This window comes from Callithrix jacchus, chromosome 9 (assembly GCF_049354715.1).
Source record: "Callithrix jacchus isolate 240 chromosome 9, calJac240_pri, whole genome shotgun sequence".
NCBI classification, from domain to species: Eukaryota; Metazoa; Chordata; class Mammalia; order Primates; family Cebidae; genus Callithrix; species Callithrix jacchus.
Window position 1 is genome coordinate 65,010,481 of NC_133510.1, and position 19,388 is coordinate 65,029,868.

Consider the following 19,388-nt stretch of genomic DNA (forward strand, 5'->3'; position numbering starts at 1 on the left):
GAGAATCCACTGGCCCAAGACTTTGTATTCTCCATGAAGCACAAGAAAATAACAGGGCTCCCAAATGGCAGAAGTTTACGGGAGTGAAAACAGCCCTAGAGTGATGGCCGAGAAACTTGGGTTCTCATCCCAAATCTCCATATATTTATGGGAGACCTTGATTTCCCTCCCTATTCCTCAGTTTCCTCATCTATGACTTGTAAGTATTGGACTAGTTGCCAGGATCTGGTCTGCTTCTGGCATCCAGGATTCCATGATTCTATAAGAGCCGTGTCTTTCCCCAGGAAACCTGTGCCAGGAACAGACTGGCAACACTGCGGGGTGGGCATGGCCCAGGCTTGACAGCCAAAACAGAAAGACCCCAGGGACTGAAGTGCTAGCCAGAATTTGAGGCTACAAGAGTAGCCAGTTAACTCAGAATACAGCTCCTCCACCTTCAGTCATTTCCAGGTTCTCTGTGGAAACATTTGCATTTAAACTGCTTTGCAGCAGCAAGTCCTTCTAGTTTCCCCTCCAACAAAAAGTGCCTGATCCTAGCTCTGTTCCTGTCACTCTGTTGGCCTCATTGGAAGGCCACAAGGGGCAAACACTTTCCACATTTTGGAGTGTTGGAAGGAGTCTAAACAGAAGGAGGAAAGCCTGGGGCGGGGTGGGGGGTAATACAGAATCACCTCCAACCTGAAGGGTGAAAACTACCTACGGAAATCAAGTCATGCCAAGATCATCCAGAACCTAAAATGAACAGCAGAGAGCAGGAACTCACATTCGCTGGGTATCTACTATGTGCTAATCACTTTCACACATAATAGCTCATGAATTCTAACCACTCTACCATAAGGATTATTACCCACTTTTATGGATAGAGAGCCAAAGTCTCAGAAGGGTTCATTGCCTTGCCAAGGCCATGCTACTGCCCTATGTACTGTGCCCACATAGCCCACCACTGGCATCTGCCCTCATCCACATCCTCTGCCCTCATCCACATCCTCTGCCCTCCTGCCTCACCACACACATCCCACACAAATACATCCACCTCCAGGCCCATTCTCCTCTCTATCATAACCCTTAACCAGCCCAGCCTAGGCCTTTTTCTAGCTGGAGAAACTAAGGCATAACTACCACTCAGTGCCTGTGTATTTCAAGAAGGAGACCTGGAGGGAGTCCCAGGAATCCCTATCCCCGAGCATTTCTGGGTCTGGGACAAGAATATAAATGGAGGTCCACATACCACATAACTAATGAAATCAAGCTAACAAACTAGTATATTCTATCTTTCAACCTTCACAATGTACCTTTGTAGTGCTTTGGAAGCCCAGGTTTGAATTAAAAATTTCTGGACTCCTCCAAGTTTTGTACCAGAACAAGGTGAAGGGAAGAAACAAGCTTCCAGCCCAGACCCCTTCTCCTCCCACCCTCAGTTAGAGGGATTTTGTGTGCACACGTAGACTTCCTTATCTGCATATCTAGACTCCAGCCATACGTCCCTTGGGCAATAGAAGCATGTCCACCAGCAGCACGGTCCACCTCAGTACGAAGAAGTTTAACACAGGCCCTACAAGTGGGCTGAAGCTGCTTAGCAAATTATTCTGGGGCCCCAGATAGCTCTTGTGTGGGCCTCAAAGTAGGGCACGGGCTCTCCTCGTTCCCATTGTCCAGAGGAGGGCCCCAGAACACTCTACTAGAGGAAGGCCTAAGGAGGTCCTTTTAAACTCTGGACCCAGGGCAGGAGCCCTTTCTGTCAGTATCTAAGTGTGTTACTAACCTGGAGAATCAAAGCAAAAGAGTGAGTAAGAGTGTTGAAGAGGGAAACAGGGTCACGAGGAAAAAAGCTTTTAAAGTTAACTGAGTCAGAGTTCCCAAAACTTTCTGCCAGAGTAGAGAGAAGCCCACAGCTTGGGAAGCAAGGAGAAGAGACAGCAGGAGCTGCCCAATTCATGGCCCACCAGGCTCCCTGCCTTATTACAGCTTTTTAGCTAAAATCCTTTCCTTCCTCTGAGCCCCCACCCCTCAACCTCTGAGTTCAGCTCTTTGTTATCCAGCTCTTTTCATAGGACTCTTAAAGACAAGAAATATAGTGGTAGGAAATTGTCAAGTGAAACCAAACATGTACTGGACAGGTAATTACCAATAGGGGGCACAGCTGCCCTACCAGGTCAGCCTCGGAACACGGCAGGACACGGGCCCAGCCAGCTTAGGGGCCAGGAAGGCCCTGCCTTGCAGAAGTCCTTGAAGACTCTACTCTGGGATTATAGACAAGTTTAGAATGTTAACCAGATGCTTTTGGGGGAGGACAATGACAAGGATGCAAAGACCCTAAAGAGGAGTCTCCCTCTGGCCCTTCTGCTCCCTGTTCTCAGACCAACTTAAACAAGATACATACCAAGCGCATGAGCAGAGAAATGGATTCTCGATTTCTGGTTTTTAGCTTGTCAGTCTCCTGGCCCAGCTGCAAGAGGCTGACAGAGGCCACCTGTAAGGGAAGAATTTGTAAAGCAGATTTTTATAGAGGTCAGAATAAGACAGCCTCAGGCTGCAGGAAGTTAAGAAAAGATCAAGGAGGAGAGTTAAGAAGTGCTAGAATGTTCCTGAAGACTCAGGGTGGAAAGTGGCAAATCTCCTACGTGTCAGAGAAACATGTTGCCTGTAAGCCAGCCTGGATCTCATTGAACTCTCAGTGCAGACAACAGGTTGCCAGGGAGTGCTAGGGGAGAGATTGCGAGGGGCAGGGAAACAACCTAGAGCCAAGGCAGGTGATATATGCCAGGACATTAACCTCTCTTTTCCTAGGCAGCCTCCAGACACCACTGTCATCAGGCTTTTTACAGCTGACTCCCCATCTGACTAGAGGCAGAGCTGGGCCTGTGATTCAGACACAGTGCTCTTGGTATTTTCCAGTCAACTCCCAAATGGCTGTCAACTCCATCACCCCCAATGCCCCACAGATCAAAGAAGAAGAAATATGATTCATTGTATTCCAGGCCCAGGTGACCTGCATTTAGCAAACAAAGAGGATAAAAGGGAAAGCAAGGGTGGGGAGATTCCCTTCTCACCCCTTCTTAGAGATCTGGTGTGAATCCTCTTTGCATTTAAGATGCTCAGAGCCAGGTCTATCTGGTTGGGTGCCTCAGCTTAAACAGAGAAACTCCAACAAAGCTTATGATCCATGACATGTACTTCTCAGGATGAGGGTATAATTTCTGAGAGAAAAATGTGATCCGCTGTGTTTCCTCCTGGAAGGAGACAGATGAGGCCCTGGTTCTTACATCAGGACCATACTTTGCAAAGAAATAAGCTCTCGGTTACTGAGAAGGCTCAAGCAGGCGGAGGGGAATGAACGATGTATCAGAAGTATACGAACAAAATACCACCATGGAGGATTTAGAATAGAAAATTCTAGGGCCTTTTCTATTTATTCTGAGTTTTCCCAGAGGCAAAACTAAGATCCATGGTGAGAGTTACAGGGAGTCAAATGTTGGCTAAAATTTTTGACAATATTTTTCAAAGAAATTGGACATGACCTACAGTGGAATCTGCTGCCTACTTCTAAGTTCCAGTCCCTAGAAATCAAGACTATTGGTTCTAGTGAGATCCCAAGACAAGCACCGTCAAGATTACCTGGGAGCAGAAATGCACATATTCAGCCCCACCTCAATCTACTAAGTTAGAAATTCTCCAGGTGATTCTGATTTACTTTAAAGTTTGAGAAGTAGTCATTGACTAGTTGTCCACACGGAGTTATAAAGGGCCTTAGGGATTATAAAACTCAGTGTCTCTACACCTTTAATGAGCATCTGATCTCCCAGAGGCCTTAAAAACAGAGGCCTAGACTCACCCTACAATATTCTAACCCAGTAGGTCTGACGTAAAGATCAGGAATCAGTATTTTAATGAGCACCCCAGGATATTCTGATGCACACCAAGATGCATGGATTTGGTTTAATCTGAATTCAGGGATTCAGTTTAATCTCCCTGTTTTACATATGAGAAAACCGAGGCCCCAAAAGCTTGGTACTTCAGAGGTCACACAACTACTTAATGGCAGATCCAAAACTAGAACTCAGATATTCTGACTCTTTGTCCAATGATCTTTCCAAATATTCAAGCAGAGGCTGAAACACCAGCTGTTAGGAAATTTAGAAGAAATTCTTGCCTTTCATATAGTAGCTTCTCACTCTTTACTGAATAAATTAGGTGAGAAGTTAGACTCAAAAGCCTGTTCTACAATAATTGTCTACAGAGTTAAGTCAAACCATTTCCAGCCCTTTGCAATCTTCCAGTTTTTATAACCAAGACCCACTCACCACCAGAAATTCCTTGAGGTGAGTTTCAATGTTCTTGTTGTAGAGTGTGAAGAGGGCAGCAGACACCTGGATGATGGCTTTGGTCAAGCAATGAATATTGTTGTTGTAACCTAGGTTGTTATTGATATAGGTGGAGAGAAACAAAGGAAATGACAAAGTAAGCCACTCCAGGATGACCCAAACTGGTAAGTTTTCACATTTTCAGGCTGAGCCACCAGTATAGACACTAAAAGGATGAGAAGGTATTTTGAAATTAGAGGCAGGATATTCCTAAGAAATCTTATTGAAATCGAATGTTATGCATACATAGTTCATTCTCAGGGGTGTGTGTGTGTGTGTGTGTGTGTTCAGGTAGGGGGTTCTTCTTCTTTTTTAGACAAGTTCTCGCTCTGTCACCATGCTGGAGTGCAGTGGTACAATCATGGCTCACAGCAGCCTTGACCTCTTGGGCTCAAGCCATCCTCCCATCTCAGCCTCCCAAGTAGCTGGGACTACACACAGGCCACCATGCCTGGCTAGTTTATTTTTTGTAGAGACAGGGTTTCACCACATTGCCTAGGCTAGTCTCGAACTCATGGAAGCGATCTGCCTACCTCACCTTGGCCTCCCAAAGTGCTAGGATTACAGGCATGAGCCACCATGCCCAGCCTTGAAGTGCTTTTTGAAATAGAACTTTATACTGAATCAGAAGTCTATATATTCCAGTGTCTCTGCCTATATATTCCAATGTCTCCTGTTTCTACCCCAGGACACTAACGTGAATAGCACTGGTCTCTCAAACCTACCCCTTACTTACCATCCTTCTCAATACTATAAAAGGAAGAAGGATCAGTGGCAAGGAGTGGGAGGGAAACCGCCAGAAAGATCAAGAGCAGGCAGGCCACTTTATATTCCTCCTCAGGAGATGAAGTATCTGGTGAGAGGGAAAAAGGAAAAGAGGAAAAGTGAACAAGGTCAGCAAACAGGAGTTATCTGTTACAGGGGTCCTACTTCACAGAACTGTGAGGATCAAATGAGAAAATATCTATGAAAACACTTTACAAATCCCTATGGGCGAGTTGTTACTTAATTTTCCTGAAGAAACAGGATTAGCATCCACGTATAGTGAGAGGCCTGAGTCCTGGAGGCCTCCCTGGTGACAGGGCAGAACTTTCAGCCACGGGCTCTGCTGACACACAGTGCAACCCTAGGATGCCTGTCTGCTGCCTGATGGGGTGGAGAGGCAGGAAGAAGAGGAAAGATTCTCACCCACCATGACAGAAGAAGAGGGGTAAGTCTGGTCATTCTGTAAGTCTGGCCATTCTGAAAGGACTTAATCCTAGCCCCTTGGTTCATTCTGTTCTGAGTGTGTATAAGTACGAATGCAATCAGAGGAAATGTGTAATGGAAAATATAAGAGTCAAATGTGAGATGGGAAGAAATAAACAGTGTCAAGGTGATTATGTGGAGGGAGAAAGCACAAAATCACTATGGGGAACTTCGGTGCTATACCACACAACTCACTATTTTGTATTGGTTTTTCACTGTTTCATTTGCGTTAATCTTATTTTCCCAACCAGATTGTAAATGCCTGTGAGCACTTGCTGAGCACCAAATAGACTCTCACTTAGTGCTTTTTAGCTGATTGGCAGATCCACTAGTTGGAACCTGAGGATAAATCTACATTGCCTATGTAAGTATTTTCTGGAGGTTAGGGTCCTTCCTTCGCTCCCAGTTTATCTCCTCTGAATCCATAATCTCAAATAAAGGCTTCTTTGACATTGACATTCTTCCACCCAAATTAAGGCCCAAGCCCTCCTTTCCGAAATCTTGCTCCCTTTCCCCAAGCTTACCAGCCTTCAGATTAGCAATGGCAGCCACCAAGGCTGGGTCAATGTCACAGCCCACCCCTGCAGCAGATGCCAGCTCAAAGATACTCAGGGTCACCTGGAGAGAAGAAAGCAACATTCTAGGGAGGATTCACAGGAATAGGGCTTGACAGAAGGAATGCAGAGCCAGGACTCCTGGATCACAGATTGGATTTTTTTCTAAAGATACTTTTATAGAGAGAGAGAGAAAGAGAGAGTCTCACTATTATGTCCAGGCTGGTCTCAAACTCCCAGGCTTAAGAAATCCTCCTACCTCAGGCTCCCAAAGTGCTGGGATTACAGGCATGAGCCACAGTGCCCAGCTAATCACAGATTTTGAACTTCCGGTTTATTATCATCTTTTCTACATATTCCCTTCATGACTCTCCCTGTCCTACAGGGAAAAAAACCCTTTAGGACACTCCCTCATATAAATTTACTCTTTCAGCTTCATTTTCCTAAATACTTCCTTCTTTAGTGCTGCAGGAATAATGTATTCACTGTCCCACACTACAACTTCCTCTCCCATACTCTAGTTCAGGTCCTTCCCTCTTTTGAGGGTCCTTTTCTCTTTTTTATTTATATCTATGTCACACCCATCCCTTAGATCTCATCTCTGTGAAGCCCTACCTGATTACCTCAGCCCAAACCCAGCCTTCCCTCCTCACGTTGGTACTGCTGACAGCATTGATCACACATAGCATCTGGTGTTAGTTATCTTTTTAGACAGAATGTGAGGCTCATCTCCTCATCTCACCAAATGGATAGCTTTTTAAAACCTCATGGCATAGTGAAGGGAGAAAAAAAGCTTTGAAGTAAGACAGATCTGGGTTCAAGTCCTAGCAATACCACTTTTTAAGTGTGTGACCTTGGCTAAAAGTTAATTAGCGTCTTTGATCCCTCATTTTCCCATCTATAAAACTGGCATCATAGCATTTACCTCATATAGATGTTGTGAAGATAAAATCAGACCACACATGTGATCAACCCTAGTGACTAATAGAGAAAATGTGATGTCTTTCCATCCTCTCCCTTTATCTTAAAGCCAGGAGTTTTGCATTTCTCTTCATCATCTCTAGTTTTTAACATAATGCTGAGCACATAGAAGGCATTCAATAAATATTGATTTATTGATACCCAAATCTGTCATCGTACCTACAATCAGGTTCCCAGGACATAGCCCTAAGCCCCTACTCTCATACTAAGTACCTAGACCCCATTTTAGATAAAAAAAAAAGAAAGCTTTTCAAAAGAACAAGGATAATTGCTATAATACTGGACAACTAAGTATGTTATGCAGGTAATCCCACAGATTGGCCAGAGCAATGGCTCACACCTGAATCCCAGCACTTTGGGAGGCCAAGGTGGGCGGATCACTTGAGGCCAGGAGTTGGAGACAAGCCTGGCCAACATGGTGAAACCCCATCTTAACAAAAATTAGCCAGGTGTGGTGGCATGCACCTATAGTTCCAGCTACTCAGGAGGCTGATGCATGAGAATTGCCCGAACCCAGGAGACAGAGGTTGCAGTGAGCTGAGATCGCACCATTGCACTCCAGCCTGGGAGACACAGTGAGACTCTGCCTCAAGAAAAAAAAAAAAGAATCCCACAGACATAACAACATACACAAACTCTGCCTGTGGTACTGACACAGAAGCGAAATCCTTGCCACCTTCTGCTCTGCCCTTATTTAAGTCCCCTACTACCTAAATGACCCTGTTTGTGGAACCATCACCTAGGAGGTAGGAACCTGGTTCATTTCTGGAGGAAGAAACGGAGAGCTGAAGGGGTTTTATTTTTTCTTCTTCTAATATTCTAGCTCCTCTGAGGCAGTAACAGCATCTCTGACGGACAGGCCATCCTCCCTCTCTGCCCCTACCTGCTTATTTTCACAGACAGTCAGAGCCTAAAGATTGAAGCTATCCAGGAGATATCAGCTAGACAAGCTCCTGACAGCCTAGAGAATTTGGACCAACTTCAGCAGCGGCCAGAAACCCAGGATCAGCTTGAAATCAAAGATTTTTCAAGACGGGCAGCTATCCCAGTGAAACACTGTCCCCTTATTTCCCCCACAGTCACTTGACCCTCATGATTTTAGGCAGATAGAGGGGGAAGTTTCACAACTCTTTTGATCTCAAAGTAAGGAAGTTTTTCTTTTCTTTTTTTTTTTCTTTGTTTTGAGACGGAGTTTCGCTGTTGTTACCCAGACTGGAGTGCAATGGCACGATCTCGGCTCACCGCAACCTCCGCCTCCTGGGTTCAGGCAACTCTCCTGCCTCAGCCTCCCAAGTAGCTGGGACTACAGCCATGCACCACCATGCCCAGCTAATTTTTGTATTTTTGGTAGAGACGGGGTTTCACCTTGTTGACCAGGATGGTCTCGACCTCTTGACCTTGTGATCCACCCGCCTCAGCCTCCCAAAGTGCTGGGATTATAGGCGTGAGCCACTGTGCCTGGCCGAGGAAGTTTTTCTTAACATACAACTTTAATTCTTCCTGCTAACCAGTTTCCTCTTATCACAGACCACTCTCCATTAAAAGAATCAATTATAAGAGAAGATTTCTGTCCTATGCATTTGAAGGGTCTATTCCTAGGCTTTAGCTGTATTTCCTGCATAGCATACTTCTTAGTTCCAAATGATTCAAAAGACAAGATGACTCAAAGGTGGGAGATGGGTGGAAAATGGTTTAACTTATATTGTCTGCAGAAGCCCTTCCTCTCTCCATCTCCTATAGTAAATGGGGGTCTGAGACATAGAGGAACCAGAAAGCTTAAGGATGGAAGGAAGAAAAGGCTAAGAAAGGAAAAGACTGAGGGCAGACAGATGGGTGGGAATGAAAGGAACAAATCTTCCTACAGTACCTAACCTCAAGACTAAAGAGTGGACTTGTTTGCACATAGTTTATCTAATGTGCACAGTGCTCATGTCAGGTGAAAACCTGCAGATACTATCCTAGGTCTTACCCCTCCTCCTCCAGTAATGTCTCCCCAACCGCACAGTGTCTCCCAGCCTCCCGCTTCTCTCCATCCCCCCACATCTCACCAGCTCTGCTCTTTGTCTCCGAGAACATTCATCTGACCAGTTTTCCCATTCAAACCCTCGCCCTTATCCCTATGGTATTCTTCAGAACCTGCTCTCCCTTACAAGATCCTAGCTACCTCCTTTTCAGCAACGAAAGTCTCCTAATTAGATTCTACTTTGCGCTCCCCCATACCTTGATGTCTGTGTCTGGAGTGACAAACTCCTTCAAGCACTCAATGGGACCCATAAGAAATGGGCAGTGGGAGGAGAAAACCTGGAGGAAAGAGAAGATAAATGAGTCCACAAGACTATGACCAGTGCCTTCAAAAACAGGTGGAAATAAAAGGGGGGATCACTCAACGTAGACAGATCTGATGAACCTAGCCAGCTTCCCAAGCTATCCCTCTCCTTATACCTCTAGGTTTCCTAAGCCCATTTATTCCTAGTCCTTCTAGGATCTCTGCCAAATTACGCTACCTCTTCTCACCCACCAACCCCTTCCACAACTTCTCATACAAACCCAGAGTCACAGATATCTGTGACTCTGTGACAGGCCCCTCCCTACCACCTTACCTCCCGAAGTCCCTCTTGGGCCATGGCCCTAAAGCTGAGGATAACCCCAATGATGGTCATGCGCTTTAGCACGTTTTCAGCCCCTGAGGAGAAAGAAGGGTGTTAGAAAAGAGAATTTAGAAGATGAGTGATGGTTTTGATTCTAAAGACCCAGCCTAGCCTCCAGATTCCTGAAAATCCCCATCATCTGCAATGTGATTCCACAGTTCCTTCTCACTGCAGGGGAAGAGGATGCTTACCTGTCAGCTGGGGCAGCAGAGAAGCCATCAACTCTGGCTTGCTAAAGTTGGATCTGATCTGAACAAGTATGTCCATGTTTTCCACCACCAGTTTCTGCAGCCCAGGAATACAGAGACATTAAGCAGGAAAAGAAGAGACCAATGTTACATCTTCCCCCCAAGTCTATACCCACCCTCTTCCCCCAAGGCAGTAACTTTTCCCCAGGGGCTTGTTGCCACAGTACCTTCAGCTCCACAATCTGAGAGGTCACATGCCACATCAGGTTTTCACTCAGGAACTTCATGCCATAGGGGCCCAGGAGTTCAGCCAAGGCCCGCATCTCTGCAACAGAGTTACAGAAGCCCCACGTGGGACTCGGAAGGCACTAGAGTATTTTCACAACAGCTATAGGGGAATTTGAACATTTAAAATGTTTTCCAGCAAGGAAAAAAAAAAATGAGAAGTCAAGGAGCAAAAGTGGCCTAAAATCCTACATTCAAGTGACAAGTCTGGCCAGCCCATGGGACATTTGCCCTCTCTCCACTGGTACTCACACCAAGACTTACCACAAATGATAACTAATTACCTTACTTTCCCATAAGGTCTACACTTCCCATGCTCCTTTACATGATACTTGGGTTTTATTCTTACTGTACTAGCTACACTACTTTTATCAGATGTAAGACCTTAAGTCAACGAAGCTCTCTGAGCCTGAGTTTACTTCTCTGTAAAATAAAGACATGAATATCTGTCACGAACACTCACAGAATTGAGGTGAGAACAAATAAGATACATTATAAAAACTTTGGAAAATTATAAAGATATATATGGATAGGGGATCATTATGATGATGTTATGAGCCCTCTGAAGTGTGTGTCATAGGAATAGTCATCACGGTTTTACAGACAAGGAGGTTAAGTGCTTGTCCAAGCCACTTAATCACATGAGGGGCTGGTACCGGAAGCCTAGTGCAACTGCATCTCAGCAGATACAACTAGTTCCTCATCTAAGGTCTGACGTTTTTTGTATGTCTTTCCCTTTACTTCCCTTACTTAGTGTCTCACTGTCCACATTTTCCTCCCCTTGAGCTACCTTTTCTTTTTTCATAATCAACACACATCCCCCAGAGTTTCAGTTCTTTATTCCTCTAAATCCTTCTTTTTGCTAGTCAGTACCAATGCTTTATCCCTTGCCCCCTAGCCTGCTCTAGCCCTTTGTGAATTAAATAAAACCTGCCTGGGGAAATCCCATGTTGTAAACACTAGTGACAAATCTAGACAGGAAGAAGCTCTAGCTATGGTCTCTGGCTATGGGCCATCCCAGCAGAGAAAACCATGAAAGACCAGAAGTAACAACAACAAGAGACCAGTAAAGAAAGGCAAGTTTAATACTGCTAATAAGAGTTCAGAGAGAAAAGGAAGTCAAGGCTCCACACTCCAGTCTTTGAAGGCAGGACCAGTGATCTCCACCTCCATCAATGACAGCGGAAGTGGAACTGGTCACAGCCACTAACATAGAGCCTTGTCTACAGTAGATATTAAACATTTTTAGAGTCAACCTATTTTTTATTTCATTTTGGCTTTTTTGTTTTTTGTTTTGTTGAGACAGAGTCTCTCTCTGTCTACAGGCTGGAGTGCAATAACACAATCTCGGCTCACTGCAACCTCCACTTCCTGGGTTCAAGCAATTCTCCTGCCTCAGCCTCCCAAGTAGCTGGGACTACAGGTGTGCGCCACCACATCCAGCTAATTTTTTGTATTTTTAGTGGAGATGGGATTTCGCCATGTTGGCCAGGATGGTCTCGATCCTTGGACCCTGTGATCGACCTGCTTCAGCCTCCCAAAGTGCTGGGATTACATGCGTGAGCCACTGCGCCCGGCCTGAGTCAACCTGTTTTAATAGAAAGAACTGAGCTGAGAGCAATGAAAGTATTTTCCTCACCTATCCACTTGGATAATGCCACAATGGCTGACAGAGAGGAAGAAGAGCCAAATCGCCCTCTCTGTAGCTGACGGACAGGAGAAACACTGATGTACCAGTGTGGATCTGCCAAAGCTCATTACTCCAGTCTTCTCTACCCCCAGCTAGCAACCCTAGGGCATCCTTCTCTTTCCATCTATCTATTTTTGTAGTAGCATTGCCCCATCACTATGGCAACCCAGGGAAATTGGGGTGGGGGTGGTAGAAGGGGAATCAGCATCACCTCCTGCTGCTTGTCATTTGTCAGTAAGACCTAAAGCTGATTTTAGAGGCTGCCTACAGTTTGTGGGTAGAGTTGATGAGAAGGGGACATCTGAGACCCGCAGCAGGTAAAGCGTAGGGTCAGCCTGCTGATGGAGGCAGGATGATGCTAAGAGGCAGAACTGGAAAACAGAACTGTGTACTCTGGCTTTCTCAGCACCCCCAAAGAAGAGGACTGGAGAGGACAGGATCGCTGGAACATCTTCTACCTGTCCCAAATACTATACAGCATCCCTGATTTATATGGAGGTGAGAGGAAGGAGAAAGAAGTAGGATTGTTCATGAATTAGTTGGTAAAAACAAATCTATTAAAAAGGATCTGTATGGTTTCAAACCCTCTTTTGAAAGGGAACGGTTTCCCAATTCATTCACTACACATTCCTTACCTGCCTCCCCTCTTCTAGACACTGGAAGGCAGCACTGAATAGTGCTTGAGCCCCCATGTCCTGGAGTTTGACTGCCTGGAGTTGAACTCCCAGTCCTACCATTTAGGAATGTGTGGCCTTAGGCAAGTTCCTTAAACTCTCTGTGTCCCAATGTCCTCATCTGAAAAATGGGAACAAGTGTATCTCTCATACCTCAAGGCTGTTGTGAGGATTAAGTGAGTTAATATGTATAAACACTTAGAATGTAGCCCATAATAAATGCCATGTATCATCTCATCATCGTTATTATTAAACACCAGCAATCCCAACACTGGCTAAGACTCTAAAACGTATCCCTAAAGAAGAGGATGCCATGACAGCAGACCACTGTTTAATAATTCCAAACAGGAGAATGTCCTCCTTACACTTTATCCCTTACCCTTTATTATTAGGTTGGTGCAAAAGTAACTCCAGTTTTTGCAATTACTTTTCATTGCAAAACCTGCAGTTACTTTTGCACCAACCTAAATATATGTCCTAGTTTTTTATTCTCTGTGCATTGAAGGAAAGGCTCAGCTCCTTGACAAGAAGACCAGGCCCTGGGCTCACCAGAGATATCAGAGAACTCCTCCGCACTGAAGTTCTGCTCCCCTTCTCTGGGCAGGCTGACAAAGGCCTGCATGGCTGGGGAGAGGATGATGGTCCCACTGCTTGCCTGTCTAAGCAGACTTTCCAGGTACCTACAGGGTTGGTCAAGAAAGCACAGATTAGGGTCCCATCCCTTCTCCCTCCCACCACCCCCTACTACTACCACTGAGCTCAGAAAGAAAAACTCTGCGAAAGACTGGGGTAGGGAGAAGAAGCTCAAAGAAGATAGTAGCATGTTCTAATTAACAACCCAAGCTGTTGGATCAAAAACAACTGGCAGAACTGTAATTCCACGTCGCCTCTAACCTGCAGGGTATTTTGCTACACCGTCAAATGCAAAAGCACGCACTCCCCACCCTCAGCCACTGCTCTTTTCCAACAGTTGTATCCCCTCACCCCTGCCCTCCAGCAGGTCAGACAGGCTCAACCTGGCAAGAAAAAAAGTCACTACCTAATTAGGCTCCTTCAAAATATACTCTCAAACCTCCTGGGCAAAGAGATACCTTATGAACACAGGTCATCGGTCTCCAAATATTTCCTCCTGACCTCTGGGCAAACTTAAAGGAGCTGGGCTCTAGCCAATGTGGGTAGAGGAGAGTTTGACAAACCCACCTCTCCCAGGCACTTGCTCTGGGTCTGTATCTAGTAGACATTACAAGCTAACCATGAGTCCAACCCAGTCGAACGTTTTTGTTTTTGTTTTTTTTAGTTGGAGTCTCACTCTGTCACTCAGGCTAGAGCGCAATGGTGTGATCTCAGCTCACTACAACCTCTGCCTCCCAGGTTCAAGTGAGTGCCCTGCCTCAGCCTCCCAAGTAGCTGGGATTACAGGCATGTGCCACGACACCCACATAATTTTTGCATTTTTAGTAGAGACAGGGTTTCACCATATTGGCCAGGCTGGTCTTGAACTCCTGACCTTGTGATCTGCCCACCTCGGCCTCCCAAAGTGCTGGGATTATCGGTGTGAGCCACTGCTCCTGGCCTTTTCTTTTCCTTTGAATTTATGCTGAAATGACTTACAGGGGGAAAGGGGCTGAATTGCCTTCTTTGGAGCCTATGGAAAATTCTTTGTCAAAATTTTGAAACAGATTTTTAAATAAAAAATAAGAATTTAGTAGGGCAGCAATCAGGTGGAGCTAAGTAGTGGCTGTTCCCTTTAGAGGGGTATTCCCTCTCCAACTCCTCTAAATATCTGTCTGCCCCACGTGGCACATCCATTTACCTTTCCTGCCCAGCCCCAGTTGGCATTTGTGTTTGTAAACTTTGTTTCCCCTGCTCTGGGGGGCGGTTCTTCCTTGTAGCCCGGCTCCTACTGAGCTGATTTTGAATTAAGAGCGCCACCCAGTGGCTTAGGGAGGTAGGACTCCGGATCCTTTCCACTCCTTAACATCTCAAAGGAAACAGTGCTGATTCCCATCTTCTTCAGTTTCGGGAAGAAGGCCCCCTTCTCTATTAAGAGGATGAGGAGACGTTCCAGAGAGATGGTAGTAGGCAGAATGGTTTTCAAAAGGAGAAGTGAGGGCAAAAAGGTAAATAAGAGAACTTTGGAATGAGGAAGAGAGATCATTTGAAATTGAAACAGTAAGAATCCAAAAAAGAAAGGTTAAAAACTGGATATTGGAGGAAAAAGGTGAAATGACTGCAGGGCAGGCTGGATGTTCCAGTGAAGGTGAAAAGGAAACTTCGTGGTGGACAGCAGGGGATATCTGGGTTTGTCCCAAGTTATTGCTCCATTCCTCAAGAAGCAGCAACCCTCCATTTGGGGGTCTGTGACCCTGGGAGCTAAAATGCTTGGGCCCTGAGGTCCTACTGTGTAAAGGGAAAAGTGCCAACACAAAGTCAGGCAGTGGGAAAGCATAAGCAACACTGACCAGTTTGTGTAGAGAGTGGTGATCGTCTGTTCCCCACAGGAATCCAGTGGTTGTGTCTGCTGCAGGAGGGCATTGCGGATGACTCTGGAAGCATCTGCACCCAAAAACTGGGCCAGTGACTGTATGAAACCAATGTATGCTTTCACTCCTGCCAACAGCTCAGAAGGGCGTAGGATCTCCTGGGTCGTGGCATTGTAGCCAGCCAGCCACACAATGGCTCTAGGTGATTAAAAAAAAATTAGAATTACAATCATAATGATAAATACAGTAACAACTGTTAAGTGTATATTGTGTTCCAGGTGTTGTGCTAGGATTTTACTACACATATAATCTCATTTAAACCTCATAGCAACCTAATAAGCTAGGGACAGTTATTATCCTCATTTTTATAGATAAGGAAACTGAGACATAGAAATAATAAATCATTAGAAGATCACAATGAAGACACAGCTGGAAGTGGCAGTGCTGGGACTTGATTCCAATAGCATTTGATCCCTAATTACTAAGCTTTTCTTCCTCCTCTGGAGAAATTAGGTCAGGTAGTAGAAGACCTGGGCCCTCTAACTCCATCTAACTCTACCTGAGAGTTCACACCCTTTGCATTCTCAGTGCCGGTATTTATCTTTTCTCCTTGAAAAAAATTAGTTCCAATCACTGTCAGAAATGGAAAACCATGCTTAGAAATCCTTGCAAGTGGCTGGGCTCAGTGACTCATGCTTGTGATTCCAGGACTTTGAGAGGCCAAGGTGGGCGTATCACAAGATTAGGAGTTCGAGACCAGCCTGGCCAATATGGTGAAACCCCATCTCTACTAAAAATACAAAAATTAGCTGGGCATGGTGGCAGCCCCTGTAGTCCCAGTTACTCAGGAGGTTGAGGCAGGAGAATCACTTGAACCTGGAGGTGGAGCTTGCAGTGATCTGATAGCATGCTACTGCACTCCAGCCTAGGTGACAGAGTGAGACTTCGGAAAGAAAGAAGGAAAGAGAGAGAAAGAGAGAGAGAGAGACAGAGAAGGAAGGAAGGAATCCTTGGAAGTATAGTATAATCCCAAGTAACCACAGCATGCCACACCTGAATGGAGATTGTGCGTGGCTAGCATGCAGCTATAGCCAACTTTAGAAAGGATAGAATAGGCCGGGCATGGTGGCTCATGCCTGTAATCCCAGCACTTTGGGAGGCTGAGGCGGGCGGACCACGAGTTCAAGAGATCAAGACCACCCTGGCCAACATAGTGAAACCCTGTCTTTAAAAAAAAAAAAAATGTTTTTTAAAATAAAAAAATTTTAATTTAACTTTTAAAAAGAAAGGGTAGAATAACTATCCACACTATATTATTGTAGGGGCACACCAGTAAGATCCCTCATCACTGGACCCCCAACTCCTTTCAAAATACCTTCCCCACGTATCTGAGATTTCACAATTAGAGTTAGTCTTCTGACTAAGGACTTTTTTCCTTGTTAAAATGTAAACCACAGAGGAAAGAGATAGACTTTGTCAGTTATTTGCACCTCAATATGAATGAGTTGATCCCAGTCTTCCTAAAGCCACAGATGTTTGAGTTTTTTGTTTGTTTTGTGTTTTTGGCAAAATGCTTATGGCAGGGGAGAGGATGGGAAAGAGGGAGCCGGTCTGCTTCACAGATGAAAGGAAAAAGGACTCTCAAGTACCACTTGAGGGAAAATAATATAGAAGGGATGGACTAAGGGCAAGACTAATCTAATTTAGAGTTAACACTGTGGTCAAATCTCTAGGCCAACTTTAGGTCTTTGAGAGCAATGATGTCAGTGAAGCAAGTATCAGAGATAATTCAGGTGAAACCTGAATATCACACTCATGCTGTGTCAGGGCCTGGAACCCACCAGCAGCGTGTGAAGGCCTGCACATGGGCCATTATCACAGTCATTCTTCCTGACATCATGTAGGCAACCGAGACACTTTCTTCCATACAGTTCATGTATATGTAAGTAAACAAACTAATTTCACCCGAGCAAAAACCTAGTTGAAAAATAAATTTGCCTCTCCTATAATCAAAACATAGACTCATAACTGGTTTCCCTGCTTCTGTCCTTGTCCCCGCGAAAGTAGCCAGAGTAAAGTATTAAGTCAAGTCTAATTGTTACACCTTTGCACAAAACCTTCCAAGGTTCCCCATCTCCCATTTCACTCAAAATAAAAGCAAAAGTCTTTATAATGACATATAAGCACATACACAATCTGCCACTTTTCTGACCTCCCTAACCTCACATCCTCCCAGTCTCTCCCAGGCTCACAGGGCTGCAGCCACACTGTCTTCCTCTGTGTCCCTTGAACCTAGAAGGCACGTTCGAACCTCAGAGCCTTTGCACTTGCTCCTCTCCTCTTTCCCAACAGTCACATGCCTGGCTTTCTCAGTTTCCTCATGGGTTTACTCAAATGTATCTAAAACTGCAACAGCCACTTCCGCCACCGCCCCCCAACTACCGCCACACAAACTTCCTGTCTCCCTTTCCTGCTTTATTTTTCTGCTTAGCCCTTATCACTATTGAATCTACTACTTATTCTATTTTCTTATTTTGTTTATCTATCTTCCCCACTAGAAGTAAGCATGGAGGCAGACATTTTTATTTGTTTCATATATTGCTGTATAAAGTTTTTAAAATACTCCTGACACACAGCAGGTGTTCAATGTTTGTTCAATGAATGAATAAGCTACATACTCCAAAACAAAACACAGATGAGTTGAGGATTATTCATAATAATTCTTCCTCCCATTCACCTACTTGCTGACTGTAATGTCCAATTCCAATGTAAGGGGTGTGTCTCCTACTTTACAGGGCAATGGAGTGAGAGGCAAAGTGGAGGAAAGGGATGTGTTTTATTAAAGCCTAATACATGTCGGGAGCTTTGCACTCATTACTAATTCTCTACCAATTCTCAACTATGAGTAATTCTCAATTATCCATAAGTAAGGTCAATGCCATTATTCTTACTTTACAAGGAAGGAAACTGGCTCAAATAAGTTGAATGATCTGCTCCAATGTCTTAGCTAAGGACCAGGTTGTCAGCACAGGTCTGCTCACTGCAAAGTCCCTGCTCATTCTACTAAACCAGTGGTTTCAATTTTAGGTGTTCATCAAAACCACCTATAGAGGTTTGGGGTTCCTTCTGTTTGCCTTTAGCAGAGATGCTTGGGACCTATGCTAGACTGACTGCATCAGAATCTCCACTGTGGCATGACCACCAGGATGAATGTAGCTGGACCCAACTTTGAGGACTACCATACTATACACAGAGGTATATGCTGGTATGAGGACTACCATCCAAACAGAGGACAAGGAAGAGTGATACCTGTTGAGTCTGGCCTCCAGGTGGCTGCTGAGGTACTCAGAAGGGAAGACAGTATGTCCAGACACAGAGAAACTGAATACGTGATTCATGGTCAGTGCCAGTTCTGTCAAGTGTAGGTGTAGCTTGTCCATGCTAGAAAGTAAAATGAGCCTGGATTACAGGTCTGGCACTGCCTGCTAACGTCTAGGAAGGATGCGTTGGGCCCATGACCCGTCTTCTAGGTATACTCAGCCTAGAAGAGTATACGCTGATGCAGACTTCAAAGGCAAAGCAGAAAATTTCACATTTAAGTGCTTTTCCATACCCCTCATGCCCCACCACGACTTGCACGCTTGTTTTTTCTGTGTCACTCTCCCTCTTTCCTTTTCTGCCTTCTTTGATCCAGTACCCAGTTGGCCATCGAGGGCCCAGATAGATCCTCACTTGGTGACAATGCTGCGGTTCTTCCGGTGACTCTCAGCTCCTGGCTTGTCCCGCTCAGGCTCTCCTTTTCTGGGAGTCTGCCTCTGCTTCATGGTTTTCTTATTCTTGGCCTTGCTAATTGTAGTGGCACAGTGCTTAGGTAGAAGCTTCAGAAACAAACACAGATAAATGGAGAAATGAGATTCGTTGCTAAAACTGCATCTGACAGTCATAAAAAGGTTGTTGTACATTGTCATCTGTTATTTTATCTTTCTGCCTTCCTCTCTCTTTCTCTAATGGGGTCCTATTCAGAACGTGCTCACCTCTTTCAGTTTTCAAAAATATCTCTGCATGTATAGGCTCAAAGTCTCAAGACAGCAGTGTCTTTTGGGGATCAGAGCCTCACTCCCATGCCCACATCCTGAGAGAGCCTTTCTTCATGGAAAAACTCAAGTATAAAGAATAAGATCTGAAACTCCCATTCAATTGTGCTTTGCAGGGTCTTCCAAGATAGGAAAACAGTTACTTTTTTTCTAGATGGAACAATCATCTCACGTGCTACATC

General features: G+C 45.0%; 1 protein-coding gene across 3 annotated transcripts in view; it reads right to left on the bottom strand.

The window, feature by feature from the left end:
- The window catches only part of NCKAP1L (NCK associated protein 1 like), a 43,375-nt gene that overhangs the window by 2,599 nt on the left and 21,388 nt on the right, over positions 1–19,388 (bottom strand). For all 3 annotated transcript variants that reach the window (XM_002752559.6, XM_078336493.1, XM_035256547.3), the window contains 12 exons: positions 18,845–18,990; positions 18,422–18,553; positions 15,092–15,310; positions 13,179–13,309; positions 10,208–10,305; positions 9,984–10,077; positions 9,745–9,827; positions 9,365–9,445; positions 6,134–6,227; positions 5,098–5,214; positions 4,302–4,411; positions 2,381–2,470 (listed from right to left, as the gene is read on the bottom strand). In XM_002752559.6, the coding sequence (XP_002752605.1) occupies positions 2,381–2,470; positions 4,302–4,411; positions 5,098–5,214; positions 6,134–6,227; positions 9,365–9,445; positions 9,745–9,827; positions 9,984–10,077; positions 10,208–10,305; positions 13,179–13,309; positions 15,092–15,310; positions 18,422–18,553; positions 18,845–18,990 (1,395 nt within the window). The remainder of the gene's footprint in view (positions 1–2,380; positions 2,471–4,301; positions 4,412–5,097; positions 5,215–6,133; positions 6,228–9,364; positions 9,446–9,744; positions 9,828–9,983; positions 10,078–10,207; positions 10,306–13,178; positions 13,310–15,091; positions 15,311–18,421; positions 18,554–18,844; positions 18,991–19,388) is intronic.